Source organism: Humulus lupulus, chromosome 5, assembly GCF_963169125.1.
Source record: "Humulus lupulus chromosome 5, drHumLupu1.1, whole genome shotgun sequence".
In the NCBI taxonomy this organism is placed as follows: Eukaryota; Viridiplantae; Streptophyta; class Magnoliopsida; order Rosales; family Cannabaceae; genus Humulus; species Humulus lupulus.
In genome coordinates, this window is record NC_084797.1 from 201,032,401 (window position 1) to 201,054,534 (window position 22,134).

The following is a 22,134-nucleotide window of genomic DNA, read 5'->3' on the forward strand; positions in this document are numbered from 1 at the left end:
TAAAAATCACAATCACAATCACATAACCATGATTCCAATCCAATTTCGAACCTCAAATCTACTCTATAGAGGAATCTATGCCTACCCAACTCCCATAAACAAATAAAACTTACCAAATTCGAAAATCACACCCAAAATTCCCAAAAAAAACTCATCAAGGATATCCAAACAATTTAAAGATCATGAAAATTCCTAGCTGGATATGACTTTAATAGCTCCCAATCTTTTCCCTTGTTGTTAAATCCCTCAAAGATTTGCTTCAAAATTCCAAGAATTCTCTTCCAATTCAAGTGCTCTTCTTTTGGGCAAGATGAGAAAAACCAAGGGCGATAGTGCAGAAGGGGGACACATGAGTCCTTGGCTGCCCAACACTTAGTAAACTTTTGTCTAATTCCATGGCCAAAAGACCATTTTTCCCTTGCCTTTACTTAACCTCAAAACTAACCCCAAGGGCATTTTGGTTATTTTCCTAAAAATCTAATTACACCACTAATCTCTAAATTTATCAACTAATCCATCAAACATAATCATTCCATCAATAAATTTTATTTACCAAAACTCTCAAAATGTTGAAATTCCCAAAATACCCCTAGGCTCGACCCAAGCCGAACATTTATCCATGTTGCAAATTTTCTACTAAAACTGCTCGAAAGGACTCACTAGTGTCGAATATAACAATTATATATCCATATAATAATGTGGTCTCAATGCACATGCACACAATAAATACAAATGGGAAATATCACTATTCATGCATAATAGTGTGTATTATTACAAAAAAAAATACCACCCTTATTGTTTATTTCATTTTGATGCTAAACACACCTCATCTACCCAAAATACCCCTCCCATTTTTCTACCCAAAAAAAATCAACACTCCTAGTTTCTCTCTCTCTCTCTCAGTCTCTCTCAAACATAACAAAAACCCCAAAATCCCGAAGAGCCCCAATCCGTCGAGCTTCAACTCCGGTCGAGCCCCAACCCCCGTCGAGCCCAACCTCGTCGAACCCCAAACCCTGTCGAGCCCCATACCCCGTCGAGCCCCAACCCCGGTCGAGAGCATCTTAGGCGACTAGGAAACGCGGACTCATTTAAATAACTAAAAACCAAGTCTTTTGCTAGCGATTTTTGACGGATATGGATATGACTTGACAAAACTATTTAAGTCGTAACATAAAAATGCACTGTTCAAGAATTTATGGTTCTTTATTTTTTCTTAATTTTTTATTTCTTTTTTATTATTATAAAAATTTTAATAAAAAAAATATAATCAAAACAATATAATAAAAAAGGTGTCGGTGTATTATAAAGTAAATCAAAGCAACTCAAAATAGTGTTTAAAAACAAAAAATAAAAATCAGGCCACACAATCCTTTGGAACCCGACGGTCGACAAACGAAGTCTAAACTCCAATCAAATCAAAGGTTAGATCTCGAATATTCACTCCATATTTAATCGAAAAACCAGCCATTCTTAGGAATTTCGGCTTTGTGATCTATAGAAGGGAATGGGTTCATGGACACTATGAAATTTTTTTCTTGGTCATACCAGTTGCTCGATAGGTTCGATAATGGCTCGATAATAGGCTCGATGGGAGCAACATGAATGGTTCGATATGTGCTCGATAGGATGCATGAAGGGAATGGATTCGATAGGTTCTCGATATGAGCTCGATAGTATAGGTTGATAGTTTTACAGATGATGTTGCTCGATTGACTCGATTGTAGCTCGATGCGTGCTTGATGGTTCTTCATGTAGTCAGAATATGATTTTCTCGATAGGCTCACTAGTAGGCTTGATATAGTTAGGCTCGATGGAAGCTAGACATTAGCTCGATATAAGATCGATGGTATACTAAAGATTAGGTTTAATAGTGGCTCGATGGAAGTTCGACATAGGCTCGATGAATAGATCGATTGAGCTCGATAGGGCTCGATAACAGGCCGATATAAGCTCGATGGGAGTGTTTATTTCCGTTTTTGATGATTTTTTTTTCCATATTCTATTTGACAATTTGTTTTCTTACCAATTTTTTTCATGTGTTGTTGCAGATGCCTAAGTTGCTTGTTCCGTTCAGTGATCACTTTCCTGGTCGAGTGACATATCGGGGTAGTAGCACTTTAAATCACATTAAGACTAGGTTTGTGGAGCTCGGGCTGCTTGAAAGGGCTAAGGAATCCCCTTTCAAGCAGTTCTTTTTGGCTTCAGAGTTTAATTTCTTCAGAGTCTTGGTGCATCAACTATTGCTGAGGAAAATTGCCAGCAACAACGAAGATGAGGTGCATTTCTTCTTAGGGTTGAAGTCTTGTAGATTCAGCATGGGAGAGTTTGCCCTGGTGATGGGGTTGAATTTCAGTACCTTCCCATCACCAGAAGAGTTGGAAGGGCGTAATCTCAACGACCAGTTGATAAAAGAGTATTTCAAAGATGCTGAGAAAGTAAAGCTCTCATAGGTGGACCATGCTTTCAAGACTTGTACTATTGTGGAAGATGTGTACAAGCTTGGTCTATGTTTGTTGGTTGAAGGGGTTCTGAATGCCATTGAGGGTAAGTTGCACATTTGGCGAGATAATTTGAAAATTGTTGAGGACGTAGAGTACTTCTTCAGCTATCCATGGGGGAAGTACTCTTAAAGGAGGCTATTGCAATCTTGTAAGAAGGACATGGTGAAGCAAAAGGCCAACTATGATGCCAAGAAGGATGCCAAGGTGTAGCAAGAGTCCAAATACAGTATGTATGGTTATGCCCCGGCCTTACAGTACTGAGCATATGAGGTTATCCAGCAGCTTGCGACGGAGTTTGTTGTTAGCTCGGGAAACATGGTCCCGAGGATGCTTAGTTGGTCGCATTGGAGGAACAAGGATTTCACCAAGTCCGTCATCTCACCGATGCTATTGAAGAAGAATGTAAGTTATTTTTTTTTTTTTATCTATATGCTTATCTTTTATCATTATTTGAGTTAACCAAATGTTTTATGTTGTTTGCAGTTGATTGTCCTTCCGATGTTGAAGCCTCGACCAGCAGAAAAAGACTATTATTTGTCTTTGACAGAGGGAGATCTTCCCCTTTATCCTGGGCTTGGCCAGGATCCCTCGGAGGCTGATGAGGAGGAGGATGCGACTTTTGAGAAAATTGCGGAGATAGTTTCTCAGGCAGCCAAGATATTTGATGATGCTGCCCCGGGGGAGGAGGTTGCAGGTCCCACCCCTCCTGTTGCCCCAGCCTCAGCCTCAGCCGTAGCCTCAACCTTCGCCCCAACATTAACCCTAGCCTCAACGTCAGCCCCAACACCAACCCCAACACCAGCCTCAGCCTCAGCCCCTGAGCTTGCCGACTTGATTGAGTGGTTGGATAGAGTCGAGGGTCGACAGGAGACCCTCCTAAAGAACTAGTCAGTGATCTTGGACGTAGTCAGTCAGATCCTGACATTTATAAGGAGAAACTGAGGGGCTCCAATGAAGATTCAGATTTAGAGTCCTTGGATATTCCTCTGGACTATGTTGATGATCCAACCACGCCTCCTACCATCATTGTGACACCTGATGCTGGGACTCCGGGAGTCATTATTGTCAACCCTGAGGATGTTGCTGGGGTTCGATTTCAGAGGACTAGACGCCAAATACGCAAGCCAGATTGGTTTGAGGACTACACCATTCCCACGAGGAAAAGACCTCGTACTGATGCAGTTGCACCAGAAGAGGAGGCTACACAGGTGTTGGACCCTCTCAAGAAGCTAGATCCGAAACAGTATAGGACAATGTACAAGTGGCTGCTTGGAGACATGCCTAACAAGACCCCGAGGGATGTAAAGACTGGGAATCACGATCCAACGTGGTTTCTGACGTGGAAGACACCCCAGTCATGGCTCAATGATGGGGTAAGCCATTTATACCTAATGACTCGATAGTGGTAGAAATTATGTTTTGTTTTCAATTTTACACGTTCTGTTTTTATTGACTCGATATGAGCTCGATGATAGCTCGATATTGTTGGAAAAACTTATACAGGATCTTTATTTATTTTCATGTATATCTAATATTAAACAAATTAATACGAGATAGCCTAAAACATGTTTCTAAAATTGAATTCAAAGAGAAACAAATAATATAATACTTACAGTATACGCAGCGGAATTAAGAGTCCTTCCTTCAGTTTCTCTAACTCTTGTATCCTTTCTGTCGCAGAGTATTACCAAGAAACTGAACCGATCTTCTATTTTCTTCACGATCTTCCAATGTATCCTTAGAACCACCTAGACTAGTGTGGGCAATTCTCAACACATGAGATAGATATAGAGAGAAGAAGAGAAAATAACAAAGAGGCTTAGAAAAGGACTTGTGTTTAGAGAGAATATAAAACTATCAGAAAATCTGACTTATCAAAAACCCTTGTTTTGACTTCTCTATAAGCACTCCTTTTATAGACTCAATTAGGCCATTTAATTTAATTAAAAAATCAATAAAATAACAGACATTTTGAAGCCCTAGGTCGAAATTATCATGGGCTATAGGCCCGTGAAATTTCCCATTTGATTATAAGCCCATTGGACTTAAAATCAAGGCCTGTATTATTTTCTATTGATTTAATTAATTAAATAATTATTTAAATCCTTTATCAAATTAATTATTTATAATTTGAACCTTGATTTAAACTTATTTATTAATTTAGATACCAATTTATCTTAATTAATAAATCTGCCATAATTTCTCTTTTCTTCTCAAAATTACACAACTCTGTGAAACTATCCAAAATTGACCTGGTCAACTTTGATAATTCTAATTGATGATTAAATCAATTAATTGAGACTATCTAGATGATTTTATCCAAGGTACAATGGGGACCATGGGCCTATGAAATCAAGCTCCAATAAGTTATCATAAATCTAACAAATAAATTTACTAACTTATTAATTCCTCATGACTCCACTATAGACTTGGAATTGCACTCTTGAATTCATAGAACACTCCATAACAAATATAGATACGCTATTAATTATCCATTGTTACAACCATAATTGTCACTCAATCCTCTATAGACGGTCTACAATGAGATAGGACTAAAATACCGTTTTACCCCTCATTGTATTTTATCCTTAAAACACTTAGTTCCTTGTAAATGATATTTCAGTAAACTAATTTAATTACTGAAATGAGATATCTATCATTTAACACCTTGAACCAAACTAAAAGGAAACCAACATTTCACTTCTTCATCAGAAGCTACAGATGTTCATATCTATGATTAACACTCCCACTCAATTATACTACCGAGTTCCCAAGATGTAAGTATGGGCTAGTCCGTAGGGTAAGCTGGTAACGAACAAGTCAAAGAACTCAAATAATACAATCAGTTAGAATACTAACCACTCAGAATTGAGATTGAATTGACCTATGGTCAACTATATGATATGACTAGAATAGATAATAACGGTATGTTTACTTATCTTATCAACTGTCAATATCGGTCCTGTCCGATGTAACAAATACATCCGATCTTATCTACTTTGCTAATGTTCTGGAAAGAACATAACATTGTAATGTGTAAGTAGATCATATCGTAGATTGGAAAGTCAGTGTAAATCCGGTGCACTGACTAATCTTAGGACTAACTTATTTTGAACATATAATCATATTTATATTCCACTGTGATTATGTCACTATAAATAAGATTAGTTATATGCTCGGGATTTAATAGAAGTTTATATTAAACAAATAATCATGAAAATAAAACATGTGAGCAAAGTGATTGACCAAGTCAAAAAATGATTTCTATTCTTTTATTGATAATAAAATGAGATCACAAAGAATTTGGGTTTTAATTAGGGCATAAAACCCCAACAGATATGAGCTCGATAAGGGCTTTATGGGAGTTTCCAGGATCGATGTGAGCTCGATGGAGCTCGATAGTAGTTTGATATGGATGTTAAAGTAGGGTTTTTGTTTACGGTTTGAGATTAGCTCGATGTGAGCTCAATGGAGCTAGACAGTAGTTCAATACGGATGTTAAAATAGGTTGTTGTTCACTATTTGAGATTAGCTCGATGTGAGCTCGATGGAGCTCGATATTAGTTCGATACGGATGTTAAAATAGGGTTGTTGTTTACTGTTTGAGATTATCTCGATGTGAGCTCGATGGAGCTCGATAGTAGTTTGATACGGATGTTAAAATAGGGTTGTTGTTTACTGTTTGAGATTAGCTTGATGGAGCTCGATAGTTGTAACGCCCTGGATAGCCAAGACCGTTACACTGTGTGTTTATAAAGTGTCAGACTTGCTAACCAAGTCATTAAAGTAAAAACGTGTTACTGAAACAGTAAAGGTACTAGGGTTAAAAGCGTTTTGGTCTCAAAAGTACTGTTCTCATAACTAAACATTGTTAATGTACAAGGGATCCCAAAATTGACAGTGTAAAAGCCATTTACAAAATTTACAAAGTTTAGATACATTGACTGGCCATACTAAGGCAAAATGAGCAATTAGGTAATCTCTGTCCTGACACGCTCCTCGACCATGGTGATCGAACGGCTGGCTATGTACATTACACCTCGGAGCTCTCCACCTCAGGCCTGGTCCAGCTTGCCCTTGCCCTTATCTGCACCACGAAGCACCCGTGAGCCAAGGCCCAGCAAGAAAACACAGCAATAATAGAGCATGAACAACTAGCAATCAAGGCAATTACTCATATAGCATCTCATAAATTCAAGTATATCATCATTCAAGTATACCACATACTAAGCATCTCAACTCATCATACACAATGCACAGACGATAACCAGGGCTAGCGCTCACAGGCTGCTCCCTCTGTTATCCTATTGTTTCTAGCTCCCAGTGGCCAATTCGCGCCCCGTGCGCTAAAATCATGAACGGTACTCTTAGACCGTTTAAACGTGTCCCTTGGCATAATACCAACGATGACACAATACAACTCTCGGGAGCACTTAGTCCCATCACAATCATACGTACGGGTGCAGTTTTCTTACCTTTCAATTCACTGGTTTCCGATGCCACGTAGCCACAAGCACGGTCCTCTACCCCGAGCCTCTTCAAAGTCCTAATCACAACACAAATATAATATTCTTTGTCATTAACCAATCCAAGACTACCTTCCCGGTACCTAACCCACACTCTCGGAACCCCCAAAACCTTAGGACAACACCCCGGAGACATCCCCCGAACTCCCGGAGCAAAGGCCAAAAATTGCAAAATGTAACACCCTGAAATTTGCCTTGTGCCGCGGCACCCAACACCAGAGACCCCTAGGCCGCGGCAAGCAAAAGCTGTGTCGCAGCACACCATCGCAGACCCAGATTTCTGGGTTTTCCTTCGCGTTTTTCCCGAGCCTAACTCACTCCAAATCACCCCAACTTCATACCCAAGCCCCAAAACCTGTTTGAAACCCCACATAGACCAACCAACAACTTTTAAACACTATAACCCAACTCAACTACACATTTACCCACAGAATTCACACCTAAATTCATATTTAAACCATTGAACCAAAGCTTGAGAAATGTGTAAACCAGCCCCTTTAGATTCTTAAACCATAACAGCTACGAAAATTTAAACATGATACACTCTTACCTCAGTCAAGTACTCAGCTTGGATTCTCCCCAACTCTAGCTTCAAATCACCTTCTCCTTTTGATTACTCCAACTCTAAATTCATGCAAAACCAGCCACCAACTTGCTTCAATTCATATTCATCTCTAAAAATTCAGACTTGAAACTTAAACATATTATAGCCAAATCCTTACCTCTGAGTTTTCTTGGCCTAAGCTTGGTTGATAACCTCAATCACCCCCTTGATTCTCCTTCCAAGAGCTAGAGTTCAGCTTCTCTTTTCCTTCTTTCTTCTGTTATATTTCTAGGTCTCCAATATTCAGCATAAACCAACTCCCAAAGTGTTATACGTAAATGTTATTCCTTCAGCTCAAACTCATCTACTAACTGCCAAAATACCATTTTAACCCTCCATTAATATCACTTACTAACTAGACCTCAAGGGCTTATTTGTCCTTTCCCTAACTTTGCAATTCTACCACTTTCTCAATAAAACCTGTTACTCTCTATAGTTACCAACAGTTACGCAGGTTACCAGATCACCAGTTACCATTATCTAGTTTCCTAGAACCGTCTTGGCACGTGCATCACGTTTGTATCACAGCACCCACACAGTACAATTCACATATCATAATTATCACATAATATAATCCACATAGTCATATAACATGCTTAAAATCATAATCATACATCTTAATCATAATAACCACACATAATTCCCATCTTGCCCTCCCGGCACACTAATCAAGGCCCTTAAGCCTTATTAGTAAATTTGGGTCGTTACAATAGTAGTTCGATGTGAGCTCGATAGTAGCTCGATGGAGCTTGACAGAAGCAATTTATGATGGTCTTTGCTAACTTTTTATATCGTACTCTCTTTGTAGCATATTGATGCGGCAGAACACATGCTTCATATGCGTCGCAAGTATTTTCCCAATATATATCGACAAAATGCAGTTGTGATGAACATGTATTTCTCACAAGTGATACCTGCCCGATATGATTAGTACAAGAAAATTGCCGACAAAATAAAGTATACGTGGGATTCTGACATTATGTCCATGTTGACCGGCATCAAACAACAGTTTCTGGCATCTTGGGGAGGAGTTGAGGATGTATATTGGTGCCAGAACTATGGACAACAACATTGGTTTGCCATTGAGGCTTCCATTTCTAGTTGGACCCTCATTGTTTAAGATTCGGACAACTCGGTGATTAGTGACGCAAAGCTGGAGGAAATTATGAATCCATGGTGCTTTTTGCTTCCTTCTCTGTTAATGCAGAGTAAACTGTTTACTGATATCTTGATGTTGAAGATTCCATCAACAGGAAAGAGGCTGCATCAGTTCACATGGCGTCGCAAATAGAAATACGTGCTCACTCAGTCAAAGAGAAGGTAACAAACATCATCTTCATACTAAATTTGTTTCTAACTAAAATTATAGTAATGTACACTTAATGTTTACTTTTTTTTTTTACAGTGGGGATTGTGGTGTGTAAGGTGTCAAGCATATTGAGCATCTAATGGTCGGCCTTCCATTGGAAACTATCTGCGATGAAAATATGGAGGTGTTCAAGAACAAGTGGACCATAGACTTGTGGTATCAAAATTTGTTACCTTGATGATTGTATATATACAGGGTCTTTAACTGTGCAGTTTTTTGTTCCCATTTTTTTGTAACTTACATATGTCTGTTATCGAATTCATATCGAACTAATATTGATCTGTTATCGAACTAATATCGAGCTTCAATAGAGCAATATCATTTTCATAACCATAAGTCTTTTGTTATCGAACTAATATCGAGCCATATCAAACTACTATCGAGTTATGTCGAATCATTATCGAACTATTATCGAGTTATTTGAATTCAGTTTAGAAGCTAACAAACATATTATCGAGTTCATATCGAGCTACTATCGAGTTAATGTCGAGCTACAATTGAGCTCATCGAGTTTACATCGAGCTTAACATAACTTTTAAGAAAAATCAAATAAAAAAGAAAGGAAAACAACATAGGTTATTAATACAACAAGACCAAAAGTGAAAAAAGAGTTTATAGCCTAGCTTTGCACGTAGCCTTGTTGTGGCCAAGCCCACCACACATGCTACATTTGCGCTCTTTGTGAATGATTTCACCACTCAATGGGTAGCAGTTTGTCTTCCTTCTTCCCACCTTATTCTTCTTCAATCGACCAACTGGTTGTTTTTCAACGGGAACCCAACTTGAATTTTCTCTATGTTCTCGGGAACTTCCCAATCATCCTAGTTGCCAGTTGGGTAAATTGTTTCTTTGTAAAACTCCCTCCACATCTCACTAGTGTAATATGGTGAACACAGTGAGTAAATGTTGACACCGCGCAAGATGGCAGCAGCCACACCATGAACACAAGGGTAACCCATTATTTGAAACTGGCCACAGGAGCATGATTTGGTCATCAAATTCACCTCACCATCACCTTCTGGGTCTACCACATGAAATTCGAACTGTCCAAGAGGATGGACTTTCAAGTACCTTGCATCATCCACAATGCCTGAGACATCTTTCTCATATATTGTTGTTGATTTGGATGTGCACTTCTCTACCTCCTCACGACGCGCAACAAACCATGATTGAATTGTGAAACGAATGAATTCCACAAAAGTAGTGACTGGGAAGGTTCTTGCGTCTCTGGTTTTGTTGTTGAAACTTTCAGCATAGTTGCTTGTCATTACATTGTATCGATTCCCAGGAAAGTAAGCACAAGTCCACTTATCGAAGCCAATGCCCTCGAGATATTGAGCTATGTCAGGATCCATTTGTTTTATATTGTTGAAGAACCTATGAAATTTTGACTTCCGAAATGCATATGCCTCATTCCACATCTCCTTGTGACAATGATCGGTCTTGAACTTAGGGATTACATTAGCATGCGTCGTGGTAGGCATCAGGGAAGACCAACTCAAGAGCATGAATAATGCTAGCATGCCTGTCTGATACAAAAGACAGATTATCAACAACTCCAATGGCTTCCTTCAATTTCATCATGAAATACTTCCAAGAAGCACGATTCTCACTGTCAACAATCGCGAATGCAATTGGATAAATGTGGTTATTCACATCCAATGCGACAGCACAGAACATGTGGCCACCGTACCTTGACTTCAAGAAAGTATCGTCCACACATGTAACAGGACGACGTGATGTAAATCCCCTTCTACAAACTCTGAGTGAGAAGAAACAGTAAAGAAAGCGACCGTCATCTGTGACAAAATCAGTTATTGTACCTGGATTCTTTTGCTGCAATATGTACAAGTAAGAAGGTAACTTGGAGTACGATTCTTCAGGTGTCCCCCTGACATAACTGAGTGCCTTCTCTCTGCATCTCCAAGCCTTCATATAACTCATAGCGATCCCAAAATTATTCTTCATATCCTCCTTTATGTTGTTTGGTGGGTAGCTAATGCCATCAGTAGCATATTTGTTCTTGATAAGGTACCCAATGACAGAAGGTGGTGCTTGACGGTGGTCTTTTGGACGCAATTCTAGTGAGCAAGCATGTACACTATTATAAACGGTGATCTCAAACATCTCCGATCGCGCTTCTTTTTTCCCTCTTATTCTTCAACCACAATCAGGATCCTTGCAGGTGATATACAACACATCAGTACTAGACTTCTTAACCATAAACTCAAAATTATTCTTCATTGCGAAGAGAGCCGCTTTGGTTTTCAATTCCATCTTGTTCTCAAAAGTCTTCCCAAGATGTAATTCCCCCAACGCTACACCCGATGATGGTGATTTAGAACGACTAGAAGCCATGATATCTTCTTTTGTAAACATGGGAGAACTCCATTTTCTATGATCTTCTGTTGAACATATTGGAATGTTCCCTGTATAGTTATATTCTGTTCCACCAGGACGACTAGAGCTGGTGCCAGGTGTTCGACGTCCTTGACTTGGTGGGTTAACCCGTGCAATATGACGTATTGGTAGTTCTTGTGCTTGTTCTACTTGCAAATGTTTAGTTACTGGATCGTCATTCACTGAATTGTATCCTAAGTCCTCATTATGTTCAGCTACTGGATCGCCATTCACATAGGGGTTGTACTCATACTAGTTGTCCCTCAGGTCACCAATAGGACATCCTAAAGTACTAGCTGCTCCCTCAGGTCCGGGAGTGGAATATGGATCTGCAATGACAATCTTTTTAACAAGAGTGACACACAAGGCCAACCTTTCTTTAGATGTTACTCCTAAGAATACACGGACACCAAGATCACTTTCAACATGAACGGGTGTAAACGGTTGGTCGCTGCATGTGTAAGGAACCTCCAATTTCAACCCATACATCTATTTATCAACTTTAAGTTCCTTGTGCAATATGTCAAGAAGTTGCAAGTATGTTATAGTATCCTCCATCGGGATCACCATGCATTGAGGGTCCTTGAATATCCACTTATTCCCTTATAATTCCCAAACACCATTGTAGGATACAAAAACGTAGACAATAGAACCTGTGTTGGAAAAAAAAAACATTGAAATTGTGAAGAAAACCGTCATTTTTTTTTCAGAAATTCATGAAAAAAGAACATTATCGAGCTTTATCGAGCTATCATCGAACTTTATCGAGTTAGCATCGAGCTCTTATCGAGTTAGTATCAAGCTACCATTTCATAAACCGAGCATAAAATCTAACCAAAACCTTCATCGAACCCTATCGAGCACATATCGAGAAAACAACTACACTAAATATTCTAGGGTCCAATCGAACCCTTATCGAGTTGCCATCGAGCACAATCGAGCAACAAAACCTAAACCTATCGGGCTATAATCGAGCTCATAAAAGACATTCTTCTACATACCATCGAGCTCATATCGAACCGTTATCGAGCTCCTATCGAGCAAAAAAGTTGCAGAAAACCCAAAAAAACGCAAATCACGAAATCTCTCTAAAAAACCCAAAAAAACAAACCAATATATAGGCTCAGATCTATTCAAAATAGCCAAAAAATAAAATGTAAACAAATAATACCCAACACATAAAATGTACAATCTTATTACCCATGATTTTTCTGACAAGAAAATTATACAAATCTGTAGGTTTTAGGGATTATTTCGTGAGAATGAAAGAGAGAGAGGGAAGAGAGAGGAAGAGAAGGTTTTAGGATTTTTGATATAATGGGATGGGTATTTTGGGTATGAGAGGAATGTTTAGCATCAAATTGAAAAGATTAATAGTGCTATGATTTTTTAGTAATATTGGGCATTATTAAGTATTATTTGTGAAATTTCTCATACAAATATACCTTCAACGGGTCAAAATTACAAAAATACCAATTTTTAACAAAAGCGGGTCTTTAAACACATTTAATACACATAATCATGTATACTTGATTATATAATAATATAATCTACATAAATTCCACTCATGCCCTCCCGACATGTTGATTAAGGTATTAAACCTTATTAGGAGTTTTGGGACGCTGCACAAGTCAATAGCGAACATAGTTCTATATAAAAATATGCTATAAAATACCACATAATATAATATTATACAATACGACATAATACAAAGTATCAAACGCACGATATATAAAACAATGGCATTTGTGTGTTAGCTTATTTAAACTTCATGATTTGATAGCATTTAGTCATTTTCATGAATGGCGATGATGATGAGATTTCAGAAATTAAGATTTAAGGTTTAGAAGATAGGATTAGATAGAATAAGATAATTTTTATCATATAATTTTGTCATGAAGTTAGAGAAGCTATTGAAAAAATTATTCCAACAATTTAAAAAGTCTTCCTAGTTTAGGATAACATAATTTTATTATATCCCCCGTCTTCATGTATTTTTATTGTAAGAAAAAAAAATCAGTTTTGTATCTAGCTTATTTTTTTCTAATTTGTTATTGATGAATAGTCAACTCATTTATTTTTTTTATATTTTTAATAATATTTTTTTCCAATCCAATCGTGTTATCTTAATATCACCTAAGATCCTATTATCCAAACATGACCTAAGGGTAAGCAATTGACCATGCTCCCCTTTGACCCAACTAATTTTGATGTAGTTGCCTTGGGCGTACGTCCTACTTCGATGGCTAGCTGCTGGTGTTGCCATAGACAGACAATACTATCGCCCGATCTGCTCTATACGCAGTGACTCGTTCATTGCTGAGTTGACAATCTCAACGGCAGATTCCACCATAATTTAGCTAAATGGGCCGTGCTCTGAAGGAGAAAAATTCTGATTGAGTCTGTCTCTTCAGGAATGCTTTGTAACTCTTTTATCTCAAATATTATTAAAACAAATATAGAAGTAATTGAATACTGTGGCGTTTGTAGTCCAACGGTTAGGATATTCGCCTTCCAAGCAATAGACCCGGGTTCGACTCCCGGCAGACGCATTCATTTTCATTGTTTTTTATTTTTCAAGTTTATTCCTACATTTCCTTCTTCAACATGGCTGGTTTACTACGTTTTTTTTTACAATGGCTCATTTCACTTTTACAAAATAAGTTTTTATATTATTATTAAAAAAATAAATAAATAATAAAACATTGCGTCTGAACAAATTTCAAAAATTACTATAAAATCTCAAATCATTTAACTAATCTTGCCAGCTAACACTAAAACGAAATTCAATAATAATCTTCTCAACATCCTCTCAAGCTGAAAAGGACAATCATTTTAATGCAAACTGATCGAGAGGTATTGTCTCCTTAGTAAGACATCAACTAACTACTATGAATATATATATATATATTTCATATATATTACATAAGTTGTTTTACTATAAGTTGATCAATACCAAAAATAAAGAGTATGAATACACATGGATATTGAGTTATTCAATGAAGTAAGATTGAAAAAACAATTAACTAGTAAAATTGTATATGTGGTGATCAAACTATCACCAAAGACAAGAACATTAACTGAACAAGATAACTTTAAGTAACGACTTTGATCAAATATATAGCTCAAACAATAGTAATCACAGAAAAAATAAAATGGACATAGAGAAGCGTGGTTCAGCTCTTGTGAAAGAGCCTACATCCACGACAGCAACAGCCTCAATCAAGGCTCGTTTGATCAGACATAACATAATGAATGTCAAGTGACTAGTCCAAATACACTCCATGCTACTAGCATTATTTTTTTTCCCTTAATATACTAAGGATACGATGTACATAGTGTACAAGATTTCTAAAGTTTACAAGTACTTACTGTGATTTCCTTAATTAGTATATTATTATTGGCCTTCTTTTTTCTTCTTTCTATTGAATGTGAATAGAATTGTTTGGCATTTACATAGCATCAATTTGTATTTTTTTGCTTTATACAGTATGAAATTCCAAGAAAGGGGCTGCCAAGTCAAAGTTAATTTTTGATTGATATGAAATTCCAAGTCAAGTAGTCACTTTTGTAACTTTCTCCCAAAATACTTCCAAATTAGAGCCAATAATTCTATTCGATATTTTGTTACCTTTTCTAATGGGGGCTCTGGTTCCTTCCAATCTACAATCATTGTGTTTTTTACTCTTATTAATTTTCAAATTGGACAAAGTCACAAAGCTTCTGTCTAATTGTGTGGAAATTATTAGACCTACGTTACTATTATATATGCATGTATGGTCATGAATATCTCTTGTATTGTAACATCTACTACTAGTATATATATATATATATATTAATCTCTCATTCTTACTTTAGCTATTAGGCCTCTATTATTTTCTCAGGGGTGGTCCCGACAATAGCAGATACTGAACAAAACTAGGGTGCCCTCTAAAGAGAGGTATGTTCTCTTATATATAAGGAAGTAGATCGTTATCTCATTTATTTTCATCTTTATCATAAGTTCATAAATCTTGAAGTAGGAGCAGAGAGAGAGAGGTATAATATATATAAATTAACTAAGAAACTCAATGAAAATGATGAGGGGAAGTAGTAGCTCAGGTGCTGATTACCGTTTGACAAGAGGTGGGGTGGGTTTGATGATGGTGATGATGATGTGTTTTGGCTTTTGGGGTGAATTGGGGAGTGCGAAGCCTAGCGACGCGCAGTGCCATGAGGAGAGAAGGATTGGGCTGAACGCATGCAAGCCGGTGTTGGCTGGGATACCTCCGTCGGCGGAGTGTTGCCAGCGTGTAAGGGTGACTCATATTGAGTGTGTTTGCCAAGTTATATCACCCCAGATTGCTGCTTATATCGATCTCAAACGTGCCATTCCCCTTATTCAAAAATGCGGTCGCCGGGTGCCTCGCCACTACAAGTGTGGGAGTAAGTCCATCTTCTTCTTATCTTTTTCAATTTAATTAAACACATCTCTCTCTACTATTCTCTTCTTCTTATTTTATATTTTTCTTATTATTTGCTTATATAGATGTGTGTGTATTAATACATACACAGTATTGTGTGTGGGAAGTGTGAACATGTATGTAGATGCTTTGTTCAATTATTGAAGTATGTTTTCATTTTGGTTATGCAGGCATCACTACTCCATGAAAATCTATAAGATTTAATTGGATCGGCCATTGCCTTAATTGGCAGCCATTTGTGGTTATTGAAGGGAGGCTTCTAAGTGTTATCCATATGTGTAATAAGTGGGCTAGCATATCTGATATTTGTTCTAGTCCCTTAGTATTATTTGATGTGGTACAACAGTAATTATTTTATTTCTGACTAAACTTGATCAAGTATTTTAAGCACATATATATATATATATAAATGAATAAAATTTCAGTCTTAGTTACATCACAAATAATGAATTGATGTGTTTTAACAATAATTATACATATATATATATATAATAAATCATGCAATTATTATCAAGAGTTCTAATTGGCCATATGAATTATTTCTCCCTCAAAAAAAAAAAAAGTTGGCCCATTAATTATAGTCATTATTCATGCAAGTTTAATTAGCTCTAAAATTTGAACTTAAAGTTATGTTACCCACCTAATTAAGTTTTCGTAATATTAATATTATTACATAATTACTCATTCAAATAAAAATTATAAGATTTGAAAGATATAACTGGGAGCCAAATTTGTAAAAATAAGAACCAAAACCCCAAAACATAATTTTGTTACATAAATGACCTGTAATGATAGATACACCCTAATTTCATACACAAAATTTACAAAGGATATGTACTATTTATAACCACGCAAATTTAAATGTGAGAATCATATCAAATGGAGCTTGAAGCATAAGTCATAATCGAACTAAAAATTTGCTTCTCCTTACAAAGTTTGATATGTAAAGAGAAGCAAATCCTTGGTTGAAATTAATTAAATATGCTATAAGACAAATCCGATAATCAAATTATAATATATTTATATATCTATAATATATAAATGAGTGATTTTTGGTCAAGCGATTTTGTTTTCTGGTTACTATTCATTGGTAAAGTTATTTTGACATTTTGTAGCTAATATTAACATATTATAATTAAATATAATGTGTATCCAAATATGTATGTATGATTGATTAACTATATTTAAATAATATATTAAATGATGAATGTATAAGAAATATTATTTATTATAATTAAATATATCACTTAATATATGATATTTATCTAAATATGTAACTCTTTTATATATGTTATAAAATAAAATTATTTTTATTTTTAATAATTAAACTTAATTATTTTTATTCACTTTTCTTTATATACCTCTTATCTCTTTTTATTAATAATCTATTTTTAATATATCTTATTTTCTATTCTCTTTATCCAAAATGGAAATTTTTTAAAACAAAAGTATATTTTATAATTTTTTTAAAATAAAAAACTAATAAAAATTTCTACAATCTTTAATTAATCACTTCTTATATTTTGAAAACAACAAAATAGCAATTAAGTTAATTTAAATAAAAAAAATAAGGTAAAGAGGATGTTTTGACTAAAACTTACGCAACACATTCATATGTGGTATGAGAAAGGTGAAAAGACAAAAGAAGGAATACATTGTACTGACAAAAGAAGGAATACATAACAAAATTTATTCAAATTTGTATATATTGTATAGATATGTAGGTCGGCTATAGTAAGGACAAGTTCATATCACGTCAGTACGTTCGAACCTTTACCTAACGATTTCTTTGAATTTTTATAAAATATTCCTTTTTATATCATTTATTTAGAGATTTTCAATTATAGTTCGAGGGGACGATTACAGTGGGTATGTCTTTTACCCCCCACAGGTTTTGTCATGTATGAAAATTATAATCTATTTTTTTTAGATAGTATACGTTATAGTTATTAGGACACTCCACCAATTTTTTAAAATTTTTGAATAATTTACGATATCAAAAATAAGCTTCAAAACAACATATTTTTTATTTTCAGCACTATAAATTTTTTAGAATTTCTCAAAAATTTGTGGGGATTCTAAATAAATATATTGTACATCATTATATAAAAAAAAATTGAATTGTAATATTTCCATATATCGAAAACACGAAAAATAGGTTGTTTTTAAGCCTATTTTATAAGCGCGTTAAAAAAATTATTCTTAAGCTTTTTTCAGCACGTAAATTATTCAGAATTTTTTGAAAATTTGTGGGATGTTTATGTTATACCCAAATTTTGAGATTACCAAGACAACCTCGAAATGTAGGCACGAAAATGTTAAGCTCAGGATCTACAAGTGTTAACAGTACACTTATATGAATTGTCAAATGGTTCTAGATCTGCTATTAGCATGAGTCGTAACGTTCGAGCCTGAGCTGTAGGCTCGAAGACATCACCCTTCTTTGGGGAATGAGTTAGACCGAATTAGTGGATGAGGAGGAGGCTACAACTGGAACGATGATCTCGAAACTTGGCTAGTCTTTAAAGCGTGTCAGCACAACGATCAAGCTCAATGACGCGTTTTTCACACGGAAAGCTTGTTAGGAAATCCCTACTTCGTAGGGATTCGTTATTATCGTGTATTAAATCCCTTTTATCATGGATATTATGTAATTAGCGTATTTAATGTATTTATTTCAAATTTGAATGCTTGATTGTAACTTCCCTTAATTAGGGGAAGATATTCCTATGGCCAGGTCTATAAATAGTCTTGTCTGAGTCATTTGTATTCACGCACAAATTGTACTGGAGAAACTCTGCCAAATTTCTTTCGTTTAAAAGCTTTGAGAGAATAGTGATAATAGCAGTGACTCATAGATTATGCAGATTTTAACTGCTGAACCACGTAAAAAACCCTTGAATTCTTCTATTTTTTCTACATTATTGTTTAGTGCTCTTCATAATTAAGTTGATGAAAAATGACGTCAACAGTTTGGTGCTTTCAGCATTAAGAAAATCGTTGTATTGTTTAATCAAAACCTCATGCACATCATCAATGGCAGTCGTGAATATACCCGGAACTGGTGGGCGACCATTACCCCAAATCCCCGAGGAGCGTACTCCTCAGGCTTAGAACCATCCACGGAGGCCTGGGAAACAGCCCATGGTAGATCACAGCCCCGATGAGGGGAGTGCATCATCGACCTCTAGGGGGCAACCTATTCAGACCCCAGGCCTGATGAGGATTTGTATTATAATCATGAATGGTACATACCAATCGTGGAGTTGGAGAATCGCATATCGCATGAACAGCTGGCCAAGGTTACACGACGAAATGAAGAATTGGCTAGGCAAGCTGCTGAAGTACAGGCACTGCCCCAAAGCACCAGAGGACGACCCCAAGAAAGTATGGCTACCAGAATAGTCGAGCAAAGGGCCCAACAATCTCAACCGAGGCCCAGGACAAATACCGGCAACGGTCGACCTGGGGGAAACACTCAAAACACTACTAGGGACAATCTTATGGGAAATGTACCTGCTGGAACTGGGAATAACCGAGCTCCTCCGGTAGCTCGGAATGATAACCCTGAACCTGTCAGGTGCAACCCAGAGCCTGTGCGAGCCAATTCTGGACCTTCCAGACCCAATAATGGAAGGCCACCACCATCACCAATAAGGCATCTGCCTTCTCCGATAAGACATCCATCTCCAGCTCAAGAGGCACCCCAGCCAGCTCCCAATGGCAACCAGGCAGGGGATGAGCACCCCTAAGACCCTCTCGGAGTGCTCAAAGTGGGAGCCAGACAAAAAAACCATAGGGCTCGACCTGAACAAGGGGGCGAACGTGAGGCCCCGCGAGAGGCTCATCGAGGACATAGGGCACCTCAGCCAACGGGAAGTCATATGTTGAGATCACAAACAACTAGGGCGAGGGGGCAAGCAAAAAGCCCATCTCGTAACAATCAATCCACGCAACAACAACAACCAGAGAGGAATGTAAGCTTCCTTAGTGGAAGTCTGGTCCTCAGTCGATCGGTGAGTGTGTACAACACCGAGCTCAGGAATAATGGGAATTATGAGAATGACTATCTTGATCTTTAAGATCATCTAAAGCAAAATCGGGGGCAGACTAACCCGTCAAACCTGGATTTATGAACACATGTAAATAACCAAAAAGAGCCTTCGTAGCCAGTACACAGGAATCAATATAACCCTGTACTAGGACAAGGAGCTTGATTTTTTACGAAAAATAACTAGCTATCACAAATGCAAGCTCCGGTGAATTTGGTCCAAGAAAGGATCAACCCGCTTGAAAGAGCATTGAGGCTTCTTCAAGAAGAAAAAAATAAGGACAAGGTTGATGACTTTGACAAGGAGCTCGAGCCTTTTGCTCCTCACATCTCAAACACTTTATTTTCTTATGAATTTAAGATACCCCATGCGGCACCCTAAGATGGGACTTCTGACTCATATAGCCACATGAGTACATTTAACATAGTAATGCGAGCCAGCAACGTCGGATACGAGCTAAGGTGCATGCTCTTCCCAACCACACTCAATGGACTAGCGAAAAATCGGTTTGACAAGTTCTAGAGACACTCTATCTCGTCATGGGAACAACTATCTAAGGAACTTAAGAAGCAATTCCAGGTTGTAAAAAGTGTTAAGCCCGAGGCCTCAACATTGACTAATATTAGGCAGCAGCCAGGAAAGTCATTAAAAAGCCAACTGGCGAGATTCAACATGGAAATGGCACGAGCTCAAAATGTCGATGGCAGTGGTCATCTCATTGCAGTACGAGCTGGAGTATTTTCAAGGAGTCCCCTTAGGGACGACATGCAAGGGAAACACGTAAGGACAATAACCGAGTTCAACACCCGAGCTCAGAGGTTTGTCAATCTAGAAGATGCAAGGTTGGCACTAAAGCTGACTTTTCAACGACAAACGTTAACTCACCCTCGACCTCGGCTACACCCTCCACGTCGCGACCCTCAGGAGATAACCCTTCCAAGAAAAAGAAGAATGAAGGGAATAACTTGGAGGCTGACAGGGGTAAGAAGAAAAAAGGAGATAAATACTTTTCCATTTACACAATCTATACCGAGCTCACAAATACTCGAGAGAACATTTTTGACGCAAACGAGAACCAGGTCCCTTTCAAATGACCTGATCCGATGCGAAATCAGAAGTCTAAAAAGGATACCAATAAATTCTACAGATTTCATAGGGATGTTGGTCATACCACTGATCAATGTAGATAGCTAAAAGACAAGATTGAAGGTTTGATCTCGAGAGGATACTTTGGGCAGTATGTTAGAAATAGGAATCCGGCTCAAGCTTTGTTTGGGCAGAGGGCAGCTCCTACACAACCTGCCCATCCGAATACAGCCCCACAAGCAAGGGAGGATAAATGATCTCCCCCAATTGATGGAGAAGATGTAATAACCATCGTCGAGGGACCGCATATAGCAGGGTCGAACAAAAATGTCCAGAAGAGATATGTCAACGAGCTCAAGATAGGGGATGGATCTCCCTATGAACCTGAACCCCAAGCTCCGAAGCAACAGAGGGTTGAGATCCAACCCATTACATTCACTGAAGAAGACGCCTTGCACATACAGTTCCCCCATAATGACCCTTTGGTCATTACCTTCTAGCTTGCCAATAAAAGGGTGCACTGAGTCCTGATAGATAACGGGAGCTCGGTTAACATCCTTTATAAGGCCACCTTGGAAAAAATGGGACTCTCCGTTTGAGACATGAAAGCTTGTGTGTTGACGTTGTATGAATTTTCAGGGGAAGGAATAGCCAGTACGAGAGACTATCGAGCTTCTATAACCAAGATAATGGAGTTCATAGTAGTAGAGACCCCTTCGGCCTACAATGTACTGCTCAGGAAACCAGCCCTAATTGGGCTGGGGGCAGTTTCATTTGTGAGTCACCTGGCCATCCAATTCCCAACACCTAGTGGCATTGGGACACTAAAAGGAGACCGGCTAGCCTCCCGAGAATGCTACATCATCTCAATGAGAGGGAAAGGCCAAACAAGTGAACAAGCACTTGTGGTCATCCGAGAAATAAGCGAGACAGTGTATGAGGTCGAAGAAGAGATCGAACCTAGGATAGAAGAGGATAGGATTGATCTCGGACCAGTCGAAGAGCTCAAGGATGTAGAGCTCAATGAAAAGGATACCAGTAGGGTGGTAAATATAGGGAAGAACCTTCCAAAGGATGCGAGATAGCAATATATCCTCTTCGTGAGGGAAAACCAAGATGTCTTTGCATGG

At 37.6% G+C, this 22,134-nt stretch overlaps 1 protein-coding gene and 1 non-coding gene across 2 annotated transcripts; both read left to right on the plus strand.

Annotated features, from left to right (window-relative positions):
* The first annotated feature begins 13,883 nt into the window (after window positions 1–13,883).
* TRNAG-UCC (transfer RNA glycine (anticodon UCC)) lies at window positions 13,884–13,955 on the plus strand. Its single transcript has one exon. It is a non-coding gene; the product is annotated as a tRNA-Gly (tRNA).
* Window positions 13,956–15,274: 1,319 nt separating this feature from the next.
* Window positions 15,275–16,312, plus strand: LOC133833916 (uncharacterized). Its single transcript, XM_062263505.1, has 2 exons — window positions 15,275–15,828; window positions 16,037–16,312. The coding sequence occupies exons 1-2, from the start codon at window positions 15,474–15,476 to the stop codon at window positions 16,051–16,053; spliced, it is 372 nt and encodes a 123-aa protein (XP_062119489.1). The 5' UTR covers window positions 15,275–15,473; the 3' UTR covers window positions 16,054–16,312.
* The last annotated feature ends 5,822 nt before the right edge of the window (window positions 16,313–22,134 follow it).